The sequence below is a fragment of the Sinohyriopsis cumingii genome, unplaced genomic scaffold, assembly GCF_028554795.1.
Source record: "Sinohyriopsis cumingii isolate HCF-2022 unplaced genomic scaffold, ASM2855479v2 utg002183l, whole genome shotgun sequence".
Classification (NCBI taxonomy): Eukaryota; Metazoa; Mollusca; class Bivalvia; order Unionida; family Unionidae; genus Sinohyriopsis; species Sinohyriopsis cumingii.
In genome coordinates this window covers 18,996-32,239 of record NW_028316148.1, presented here as the reverse complement: position 1 = coordinate 32,239, position 13,244 = coordinate 18,996, and the positions used below count along the sequence as shown (strand labels likewise).

General features: G+C 33.4%; 1 protein-coding gene across 4 annotated transcripts in view; it reads right to left on the bottom strand.

Moving 5' to 3' along the window:
* Positions 1 to 13,244, bottom strand: part of LOC149770959 (uncharacterized) — a 34,133-nt gene that overhangs the window by 13,941 nt on the left and 6,948 nt on the right. For all 4 annotated transcript variants that reach the window (XM_089948932.1, XM_089948933.1, XM_089948934.1 and 1 more), the window contains exons 4-9: positions 11,262 to 11,371; positions 10,293 to 10,422; positions 7,323 to 7,463; positions 6,648 to 6,827; positions 3,642 to 3,830; positions 266 to 368 (exon numbers count right to left, since the gene is read on the bottom strand). In XM_089948932.1, coding sequence (XP_089805058.1) covers positions 266 to 368; positions 3,642 to 3,830; positions 6,648 to 6,827; positions 7,323 to 7,463; positions 10,293 to 10,422; positions 11,262 to 11,371 — 853 coding nt within the window. The remainder of the gene's footprint in view (positions 1 to 265; positions 369 to 3,641; positions 3,831 to 6,647; positions 6,828 to 7,322; positions 7,464 to 10,292; positions 10,423 to 11,261; positions 11,372 to 13,244) is intronic.

The window sequence follows — 13,244 nt, the reverse complement described above, 5'->3', positions numbered from 1 at the left end:
GTATTTTTCTTTTACTTACTTCTATTATATCTACATCAAGATGCTGTAATTTGTTTCGAAGCTCAATCAGTTTCAATTCACTTTTCAGTCTGGTGTGGTTGGATTTAATGTGTCATATTACTTGTTACATTTATTGGAGGTACCCGAATACTACTTTATTGAAGAACGACTTGCTGAAGATATGAGTAAAGTTCTACATATGTTTGAACTTCTAGCGAAAACATATGAACGACAGACTACAACAAATATAGTTTCATTCTCTCACCTTTCTTGATGAAGTTTGAAGCAAAGACATTTAATTTTCCAGCAAATGACAACTGACGCCACTGCGAATACGACCGCAACAGCTATAGAAACAGCAACTGCGACTGAAAAAGGAATCATAGTCGATATCTGAATAAGCATCCGGATAACAGTATAACCGAGAATCTTATCACTTAATCCTACACTTCATCTTCAGTATGCATAGTGTTTTTATTAAAACGTTTTCTTCTTTGCGTCAAGAGTATTAGGATCAACATATCGTCTTGATTATAATATAAGATCAACGGAAATATTTATGTAGTGAGCTCCGGTACTGAAAGACAAATCTGCGACGCTGGGGTGCGATTTATAGAAGACCACTGGTTTAATTTTAAAGTGTGCACTACCTTGTACAAATTTCAAATGAAATCATGTGCCACCTGAATGCGACATAAAACAAAGAATTTAATTTTTTTGCTTTTCAGGGGAAAATAAAGTTACAGGCAATATATATTTCATTTTCTCATTAAGACAAAACAGATAACATTGAGACTTGGAATGAATGATAGCAATATATAAACTGTACCTATCGTGGTCTTGTTTTCTGTTTCTCCAGGCACCTTGCACAAAAGCTTTTATAGCTTCATTATATTCACATATTTGCATTGATGATCATGATGACAGTTCAGAGGATTCAGAGTCTTTGGACGCTAATATAGCTTTCACAACGTTGTTGGTCACAATTTATAGTCGATAATGCGAAGTTTAAACAAGACTGTAATCGTGTTCAATTACTGACTAATTTGACAGAAACGACCCATGATAAAGGAATATATATCAACCAGCATGACAGGAACGTTTTGTTTTCGTTCGCATTGGTGGTATTTGGAGACAAAAATGTCAGTTGTTTTGGCTGACTTTTACATGTACAAGCTTCCTCAATTTTGAAAGAAGTGTTTATAATGGTTTGTAACGAGCGAAGGCAGAATTTTGCAGAATCATGTTGGCAGGACGTCTTACTGGGAGTTACATAATTTTGGATCTCTAAATTGGCTTCAAAGGTATTTAATCTTTGTGCAAGCGGGGCTTCTGCCAAAGGACATATTCGGACCGGATACCCCGTAGCGCGCCAAGATGGTGAGGAAACATAGACCCAGGCGGAAAGAACATCAAGCGGTAGGCATGTCGACTAATTAGGGATGAGAGAATCTAGATCTTCCACTGGGAGGGGCAAATACATCAGGCGGGAAAATGCTTTAGTCTTAGTCGTAAACGCGCACAGACTCGTTAGTGAGCTGCTAATTCTCGGGGGATCGAGACGTATTGTCTAGTAAAGCAGGAAGCTTATGTTGAGGAGGGTATTGTTAACTAAAAGCCACTTCGAGACTTAACTCGTAAAAAGAAGGGAATTGAACTGGGTAAACAAGCTTCTCAGCTGAAGCTCCCAGGGTACCGTGAGAGTCGGTGCTGAGATATTCCAGGGTGTACGAAGTGACGACACCAGAAACATAAGAAGGAAGCCGTGGAGACTTCCAGTGTGTACACAAGAGGCACAGTGTATAGAAGGAGGAAGAGGAAGGAATGAGGAAAGAAGAGAAATTAGATGATTACTTGGGAAAAATCACTGAAAAGAGACTCTCTCACAATAGGACAGTAATTCTATATGACGAAGTAAAGAGTAAAGGGCATTTGGTCAACCTGGCCACTATTGTATTATGATATTTTGAGCTGAAGATTTATGTCCATGAAATTCTTGCATTCTTATATTTGATAACATTTATATTTATCCAACCTTGAGTTATTACATGTATTTAGAGAGTCGGAGCTGCTGACTGGGGGCTCGTGAGTCATTCATTTTTAATGCACACCTTCTGCAGTATTATTTATAATACCGTAGTGGATCAGCATTATTTATAATACAGCAGCGGAATTGTGACATGGTTCTTTGTTAAGTTTTGTTTTGACTGGTTTCATTAGTCTATACAAATTGAAGGAAAAGTTAAAGGAAATATACGCTTCGTTTGCTCCTCAAGGGGAAAATCCCAAAATAAATTGAAGCAGTCGTTATAAAAAAATAATATATTAAAATTTAAAAATGACTAAAGGACATTGAAAACTCTTAAGAATTAACTTTCCATCAAATAAAATCTTATCTTGGTTTGTAATAATGACATTAATTATATATTGGGAAACTTAAAGAAAATACGTGGACTTTGTTACATGGATCAGCTAGCTTAAATCTGATCTTACTCGACATGTTCGAACATTTGTTATAAAGTATATCTTTTCTATGTAAATTGCCATCCTTGGAACAACTTGAAATGCCATCCAGAATGGGTGTGTTTGATTAATGTCTGCTGAACGTATTTTAAAGGTCCTCGTATCATGCTGATTTAAGTTTGGCTGAATTCCAATTAGCTGTGTGGGAAAAGCTGGTTTTAAGTCTTTCAAATATAAATAACTGTTGCCATCTTAGGTGGACGAACGGCGTCACTTGCTAAACGTAGATAGGCAGGCATTCATGAATGCTTGTTTATCAAATTTGAGTAATTTCTATTGTGCGGATTTTGTGATGTAGTTGTTCAAAGGTTTTTATGCTGGGCAATGACGGTCATATTTGATGGTCGATCAGAGTTATTGTTACACATTGTTTTATGTCAGAACGGTTTCTGCCAAATTTGGGAACATTCACCTGACGTTTTTATGAAAATTCATTTAAACGTTTTGGTTTGTTTAGGTGCTTTACATCACAGCAACTCAAGTAGTTTATTTAGTGCTGAGGCATTCGGAGTAAAGTACCTTGCCCAACGACACACCATGATAGCTGGCTTAATCTTTACTGAATATAGGGGAGATAACCGTGGTAGGAAGGCAGAGGGCTACTACCCAATTTATTCATGCATTTTAGGCATTACAGGACATGCTTTCAATAATCAAGCTGTAAAAACGAATAATAAACCTTCTGGTTGCTTCGCGCTTATGTCTTTTTTACTTCTTTGGGAAACGGTCGGTTTTGACCCACACTTCCTACATCCTACTATACTATACTATGCTATACTATACCATGCTATACTATACTATTCTATACTATACTATACTATACTACACTACATTACACTACACTCCACTACACTACACTACACTACACTACACTACACTATACTATACTATACTGTTCTATACTATACTATACTATACTTTACTATACTATAGTATACTATGGTATACTATACTATACTATAGTATGCTATGCTATACTATACTATACTATACTATACTATACTATACTATACTATACTATACTATACTATATTATACTATGCTATACTATACTATATTATACTATATTATAATATACTATACTATAAATATTAGTATTACTAAGATTGAATACATACTTATAGTAGATATTTTATCGCCGCTGGAAGTTGACTTAACTTGGGTTGTAATATATAATGTCACAGATTCACTTTTGACATTTGTCGATGTTGTTGGTGTTACTCTTGTCATGGCGGTTGTTCTTCGCATTGTTGTTGTTCTCTGAGTCATGGTAATCACTGATGTTGTAGAGATGGTAGTTGTATATGCTGAAATAATCTTGCACTAATTAGGATTATAGAAGTTCGGTAAGTCATGATTCATACTTGTCAAAATACGTGTTTAAAGCCGCGAACATAACTGAAATGTAACAAAGCGGTAAAAGTCGATAGTCATAAAATGCTGATACAAGCCGAATGTTGCAATTGAAACACAATGTTCGCAAAGTGTTTTTTTTTTGTCTTACTTTGGCCAGATGTGTGGTGGAATGATGACGGAGTACGTTGTTGAGCCTTCTATCCTGCACAATAATGTACCATGTCACCTATATTGTAAAATGTAATTCATAGACTGGGATGGAAAAGGATAGAAAAGGCATTACTTGTTGCCGGACCTTTGTCAATCTTACGATGTTTTACTTCTCATAATTGTTGAATATGTCAGACTAGGTTATCAATGCTTATCCAATCGAAGATCTACTTATTTTCTTAAATATGTTGAAGTCAACATTAAAACGGCTCTTGTTTCAATGTCCATATGTAATCGTTATGATATTCATCCTATAAACCTCTATGATATATATTAGGTATTTCAGATTTACCCCTAACTCCGCAAATCGCATAAGATCAAAAGGGCCTTGATGTTCTTTCTACTTTTTACCAAGGGGGTACTAGTAAGAGGAAGGAATTAATGACGCGTAACGCACTGAAATAATAATTTTGTACGTTTGACCTCTGACGCAATGGGAATTTCAGGCTATTTTATTTTTTGAACAGATATAGCTATAAACAGACGGACAGATGGAACTGGTCACAATATTATAGGATTTCTATCTTGCTTGAATCGTCATTAAGACCTTTGTATTTGTTTGTTGCAAACGTAAATAAATCTTTTTATTATATACTTAAGTGTGAGATATAAATACTTCTCGGCGAAATAATTTTCATTTTTTCATTCCTACATTTTCGCATGTCAAAAATGTATCCTGATATTTTCACTTGCGAAAAAATATATTTTTATATTTTCACTTGCGAAAAGTATATTTTTATATTTTCACATGTGAAAATATTATACTATCTTTAATATCACATTTTCACATGTGGAAATATACTATATTCCATTATGCCATGCGACGATTTACATTGTATGCGTCTACAAAATGTGTACCTGCAGCAACAAAACTGAGTACTTTGTGAACTAGAACCAATAAATAGAAACTGCGTTACAATTCATCATGGAAGTTAATCCTTGCTAAAGAAATGTGTCCACATGCTGTTCATTTACTCTCTGAAGTTATTTCCCCTTCCTTCCTTCACAGCAACGATATACTCGCTGTGATGCATTGCTGAACCTGATTTGCATTGTCTTCTGGTAGGGTCAAATAGTTTACAAAATGGCAAAACTTTAATTTATTGCAACAGATTAGGGCAAACTAAATCAAATCGCTGTCTTAAGTCACGCATATTTTTATTATCATGCTATGAAGGATGTGAAATTACGAAAAAGGGTGGTGGCGAGACGGTGTTTTGCTGAAGAATGAGTTGAATCTTGTAAACTTCGATCATTGAGTAAATCTGGTATATAATAAAAAGAAAAGTTTCTTTTCCCGCGTTAATACCGAACTTATCTCATTTTGTGCTACAACACTCTATATATTTTAACTCATAGCTTCGTCACTCGTTAAAGTATCAAATATTTGGTACCCCTTATGATGAAAAGTATATGGTATTAAAGTAGGAAAAGGCAATGTACTTTCTACCCATCTCAGGAATGAAAGAGTTTATTACTTGGCAAATAAAGTATAACCTCTATTTTTTGTCACACATGTATTAACGTTTATTCGGCAATGATGTTGACTTGTGGCAAAATCGTTTAGTTTACTCTGCTTTAAAATTGCATGATAATGTCTTTGTCCACAATTTCATTCTTTTCCAATCTTTAATACATCCTTTGTCAGATCTGATTTTTTCCATTGCTTTAATATATAAATTGTACATTAATGTTCAGAATTGTTGGGCAAGCAAAACATATTCCACCAGATGGCTCATATGTATGCGTATTCACTGATCTGTTAATTCGATCAATTGATGTATTTTCCTTGTGATTTTCTTATTTATTTATGAGGATAATCAATCGATGAGGTTTTGTACATTGCAGTCTACTCTGATTGCTCTGTAATGCAACTCAAACCTGCCCATGAAACAACACATTATTCCAAGCAATTTAATTTGTCGTATTTTCCACGAGAACACTAAAGCTCTGACGCTAACAAGAAGAACACCAAACATTATATAAAATGTGTTTCAGATGTGGCAGAAATTGCGCTGTTTGGTGTGGCAGAAAGTGCGTTTTTAGGTGTGGCAAAATTCTTTGGAGAATTTAAACAGATGTATCATTTTAAAATGTGGACAAATCAGATTTTGGGGAACGTTGTACAGTTAAAACAATTAAAGCTGGTTTCTATTTGACTGCTAAAACGAATATATTAAACTCCTTGCTGTCTCGCGAAAGTATTAACTACAACGTGTTGTACTATATTTTATTAGCTCCACCTTTAACTATATGAACATGTCAGATGTTTGAAGTGTTTCTAAGAAAGGAGTTCTGCATGGTGATACAATTCATATTACTTCTCCCGAGTTCAGCTCGGAAAAGATAAATGATTTATATATATATATATATATATATATATATATATATATATATATATATATATATATATATATATATATATATATATATATATATATATATATATATATATATTACATTCTTCCAATAATTAAGTTCAATTTCTGTCAAGTCAAAAGTAGGTCACCTTGGTCACAGTACAACAGACATATGGATAGGTAGATTTATTGATATACCTGGCTTAAACCAACTCATCCCAATCCAGAAGTATCCATCTAGTAACCCCGTTCTACATATTATTTCATCAGTAGCAATACGGTATGGGACAAGGCCTTTATTATGCAGCAGACATTCAGTTTTTGCCTCTTGCCAAGTCATTTCAACTCCAACCGACCCGAAGTCGCATCTACTGGGTTCTAAATAAGGATATAAAATTATTCACTGTGAAACTAAAGTATGTTGTTTTATTTTCCGGCTTTGCGGTATTATTTCATAATGAATAAAACATGACGCTTAGCTAGATGGTAGGATGATTATAAAGTTACAAGCAAAGGAATCTCATCGATGAAACCTTTGCTGATATTAATCTACGATATATGCTTATTGAAATAGTTTGAGCCTTAAGTAAAACACTGTACTTACCATTATTTTTATATTGTCTTATATTTCAAAAGCAAACTAGCACGGTTAACATGAAACTGGAATGATTACAAAATTAAAAGAAGTGGAGTTTGTCCTATGAAAACTTTCTAATATTAGTCTTCGATTGAAATTATAATGACTGGCTACAATTGTACAGCTGGCATGTTGACATAAGAATAAAACTTAAACATGACAGCAAAGCTACATGAAAGCCTAATAGATATCATAGACAGCACGAGTCTTTTTAACTTCCTAGTACAACTTCTTACCGTCATAGCATATGTAAGGACGTTTTTCTGTGATATTGTTTGTTCCATTGATCTCATATGTATAGTGCACGTCACCGATGGCCTTAAATACGTGAAGATATACAAATCCAAACTCTCCATATACGTTGATATTTGCTTGCGCTGAATGGAAGAAAAGAAAGTAGAAGCTTTACTTTATCATTTGTAAGTACCGATAGCTAAAGATATAAGATCAATTATTAAGCAAAGATGGATGATTACAATTCAGTTTCACGACTTTGATAAATCAAAGCAGTGTTCCTTTCTATGCATAAATGCAGGTTCCTTTACTGTCGTCGTTCTTTAAGTTGGCGTAAACTCCTTTGCCCACAATTTTCTTCGAATTATGAAAATGTCCCATTTAATAATGTTAGGGCTATGTTCTAAAGAGCAATGGCACCAGTCGTTTCTTGTCGCAATTTGTAACGTGCAAGGTAAGTAAATTATTTCACGATTAAGCCAATGTTTGAATCATTTACAGAATACAAAACGTACTTATGACTTGGTCAATATATTTATGTAAGTAACATCTTCATAGAATACCAGCCAAGGGATAACTGGGATTGTTTATTATGTAAACCTGTATAAAACTTCTGAATACTTGACTGATGAATTGAACATATCCCGCAATATATTGTTTAGACTATTTTCACTTTTTGAAATTTACAAGAAAATGAAATAGACCACCAGCCCCTTCTAAAATAACTATTCAAAAATGTCTTTTCCAAATACAAGATAGCTACCTATGTCTGTTATACTTAACAGAGTTCATGATAAACTCTCTCTCTCTCTCTCTCAGCCACAGTGCAATATAGCGACGTTTGTGGTTTCAGATGTGACATGAAACGGATTAATCACTTGGGAAGTTACTGGTCATTATTAATTAAAATGGTCATGCCTATTTCATTTGTATGTATGTTTTGCTATTATCGTGCTCTCGAGTATTGCTTTCCATCTTAAAACTTCTTCTAATTGATAAATATATTATATCCCTTAGTTAAATGGAGTGAGGAAATTTTAAATCTTAGTAATAAACTGTTCTTATTGACCAAGGTATGCACTTTAACTGTTTATCACCGGCAAACAATTTCCTTATCTACACAAAATCATCGGTTACTGAATATTTTTATTGCCGATCTACTCGTTGTCTATTTCTTTTGCGTAATTAAACCTGAAATACAACATTGTAACATATTAAAATAAATATTCTAAATAAATGCAACAATTTACTTTATATAAAGTTTTTGATATGAAACTCTTAGCTTACCATATACTAAACAAATCTTAGTTAACTCCCTTGAGAAAATAAAACACATTCGCATATACATCATATATGAAGGAAGAGATTGTCTAGCACACCTGCATTTAATGGAAATTTATCTGTTTTCATTTTACCTAGTGATTGATCACAAAACTCTTTCTTCTATCAATACATTTTCTTTAGGAACATAGTTTATGATAAATGTCTCAGCAATTAAAACAAAAATTAATCTTGGCGTAAGTTGTTACTTAGGTTCAATAAAGAGAACCTCGAAGGAAGAACCCTGGAAAGCCACAGGAAGAAACACCGACCCACGAGAAATTACTGGCAAGCTTTCTCACGTACCCACGTTAGCTAAGCATAAGACTCGAACCCACTCAGACAGGTCTGAGATGGCAGTGATAAGGACCAATGAGCGCATTCGACCACTGGGATACTCGGAACCCCTCAATAAAGTGAAACTTGGGATTATTATAACTGATTTGCATGAATGATCCTTTCTAGTCAATGGCATGTTTTAGTAACTCTTTTAATGTTCTTCTTTATAAGGTACAAAAATTCAAAATAAGTTGTATTATCACGGGAATGGGCATTCAGTAGTTGATAGTATATTATATCTACTACTACTACTACTGCTGCTTCTACTACTATTGCACTGAGGCTATCTCAATTAGGTGCATATTCAAACCTATGTAATCTACGTCCATACCTTGAGCACCGTTTATGAATCACTCATCCAATAAATAAGCTATAAGCTGAGGGTTATATACGCTATATATATATATATATATATATATATATATATATATATATATATATATATATATATATATATATATATGTTATAGCCACTAGTTAAAGTGTGGCGGTCAGATGGTGTGGTCTAAGTGCACGGATTTCAGGTAAGGTAAGAATTCGTGTAAAATGTTAGATTTACTTTGTCTCATGAATATGTATTTTGATCGCTGTCGAATATTTTAAACAGTAGCACCATATCGGCAACTTTTAAACTCAACACAACCTCTACATGTTTAAAACATATTCCTTCCAGCAAGGGATCGCACGTGTCAGGAATTGATGAAGTAAAAAAAGAAGTATTTTGTGGTAAATATATTTTGTGGCGCAAAGTGTGTCATAGGAACCTCAAATGAAAGTGGATCTTCTCTCCACGCACGCCATATACCAGTCTGCATTATTGTATATATTAAAAATATGTTAGTAAGCATATTTTCTTTTGAGACTGAATTGAAATAAATTTTTATAAGAGGGTTTAATTTCAAGTAATGAATGTGCAGTGCCGTCACACAATTCATAAAATCGTCCCAAACAGACTTATGCGTTTTTTTGTGTTGGTATTGATCAGCTTAATTTAGTAGTATCCATGAAGTTCCATTCTGTCAATGAAGCACAATAAATCCATTAGATATAACCTTTTCAACTGTTATACTTATGCACAGAATATTATATTTAAAATAATTGTGAAAAATTCTGAATTGGTAGTGCTCATTTCTATAATTTCCAGACCAATAGCAAGCCCAATGCATTCAGATTACCAGCACTACATAAGTATTGGCAGAACATTATTATCTATATACTTACTGTAATTGTCTTACAAATAAAATGTAAGAAGGAAAGTAGGATGCTTTGAATTATATCACAATGGTTTATTGTTAATCTTTAATATTTATTACCTGTGTAATAATACACATATATTGCATTGTCAGAGCCACACGAAACATTCCTGTCTCCGGGACATGAAAAATTGCAACCTCTCTCTGTCGCGTAAGCACCCCTTGTTGCATTACAGAAACAATCTTGTTTCTACATAAAGAGAAAAATAAATATTACAAAAAGATATCCAAATAAAAATCTTATTTGTGTTCATCTATCTGATTTAGATTCTAATCGTTGGTGTCACTTAGGCAACTATCTTAACCTATAGTAAGGACAAAAAAAAGATTCTGTCATTTAATCTGGATTTCGAGTTACGTATGTTCAGAAAAAAACGCATACTATCAGAGAAACACATATAAAGAAGGTACAATCAAGGTTTTGTTACATAGTCATTTAACCAAACATATTTCGTCTAGAGTTCGATCCTATTGTTTAATCTGCTAATGCGTAACACACACCACTATTGGATCTACTTAAACTTCTTCTTTAAATTTCGCACGCCAACGCTAATAAATACAGTAAATAGAACATTTATAAATCCCATTTTATCTTGCAGTTCATCCATAGGTAAAGCTAAATATATTTCAAAAGCGTAAAGTGGAGGTATAGCTCGTTCGTGGTTTATTCCAAATTAGAAGAAATAACTGGTTTGATTTTTCCATGAATACGTCTATGCCAAATGACCTCAACCTGTCCCTACGCAAGATCAAACTCGTTCTTTCCGTCAACTCAGAAGAAAACATGTATATAGCGTCTTCGGTACAGAAATGTTTTCTGTATATAAATCACTCATCGTTCTTTGAAATGTCTCTAATTTGTATGATATGTATGCTTTGTATATGTAGCTATTAGTGTTAATGATTCACAAAAATTAGGTTATATATCAAATAGAAATGAAGATCAAATACGAATAAGTCACTCAACAAACTCAAAACGGAAATTATAATTATATAATATATTTGAATGTGCTATAAAATTGTTCTTACTTGCAATCCTATGTATTCAGTGTTATTACACTCATCAAAACAACGCCTTGGGCCATTTTTGTCTGACAGATTATGACGAGTCGTATAATGTGATAAATTCTTGAAGCAACCTAGGGAAAACAAAAATATACTTATATCCATGGCTAGTCAGCCGAATACGTGCTTACAAACATTGTCGGAATGACATACATTTTAAAGTCATTTTTATTTCGGAGAAAGTTATGAATATCATATCCCTAGTATATACATATAAAATGTATTTGCTGCTTTAATCGACATACTAAAACTACTTGCAGCTATATAATAGATAGCAAATGCCATTCATTTTGACTTATAAACGTCAATTTATAATGCCCTTTATTTCAAACATTGACCAACAATACTTAATTTGCCAATTTGCGACGGAGCAGCCTGTTGACATCTGCAAGTGTGGTTCTCTTCTGTCATTGAATGTTCGAAATAGTAATATGGGAAACATAAGTCTTTCAATCACAATTATCAGAAAGACGCTATGGAATATAATGTTTATTTCATTTTGAATCCAGTAAGGAGGATGTAATTGCACTTGGAATAAAGTCGATACTAAAGTACAATTTTGAAATGTGTAATCAGCTTCGAAATCCCATAGTATGGTTCATGTAATTTGCAGAACAGTACATTTTGAGGAAATCCAGGATGTGAAAAGACAGTTTTTACTCAGAAACATCGTATCAAAATTATTAATGTGGACTGTAGAAAAAGCAGCTGGCATGTAGTAGTCTACGAAACATCTGCTTTATTTCATGAACAAAATTTGTTTAATCAACCAAAACATAAAGCTCCTACTACATGTTTGATTACAATAAAAAAGTATTTCCTTTATGAGTGCAATATAAAGTGAGCGGGAGTGCAATATCGTAAAATACTGAAAGATTTTGACAATGTAAAGTTAACGGAGAAAACCTTGAGCATTTGATAAGTAGAATTACCTTTGTAGTGTTTCATTAACATGCGTATATGAGAAATGGGCTTGAGTAATATCGAGAGAAATATGTAGATCGTTAGCTTGTAGTTAAAATTAATTGTGTATTCAGCCATTAGGTTACTTCGTAGTAAACTAGTGCATTTGTGAATACGAAATGTTAGAATTTGCACATGCTTGATCTGTGAATTTAGAAAAAGGGTGAAGCATGTAAGATCATTTACTATGGATGTATTCATAAATCAGAACATAGATATTTGAATATTTGTATACTTCGTATGAGTGTAAGGTAAATAAATGCATCTGATTATTGTGATATTGTTTAGTATAACATGATTAAGAATATGTATGAATGTGACAAAAATTTTGATATATGTATAAGAAGAAATTGATACCGTGCTGTTTTATGATGTTATTTTACCATACAAGAACGTAGAAGAACGTAAGGGTATCTCGAGGCGAAAGAATATGTTACCGAAGAAATTTATTAGTCGTCATGTGATGATAGGCTGTGTGTAGTGTGAATTGAGAGGGCTATGGAAACATATTCTACCGTCCTTGTGTTTGCGCAGGAAACGTTTTAGAGGACACTGTGTATCATCCTCATAATTATCATAATCATTGTCTGTACGTATAATATTCATAGAAATTTCATTTTTCGGTTCCATTGATACGTGCAGTCGTTCTGAAAAGCGAACTACAAAAATCATTGTTGTATCCATACATTAGCTTTGATAAAACGTCAAATCAACGTTCTGGTTTCATCTGAATGAAATCCGTGCACGTTCTAATCCAATATTCTATTAACCATTTGCAGTATGCAGAACGAATTGTTTGAGTACAATGAAATACACGGAATCTTTCATGTCCTCAACACATATTAAACGTTCCTGTTGTTAAATACTTTTTTCTCATCAAACTGTAACTTAACAGGCTTTTTCATTTTGAAGATTTGTCTGAAAAAAATCGTGCATCTGATCCTTTACAATGTCAGACCAAGAGTAGACATATAAATGCCAAGG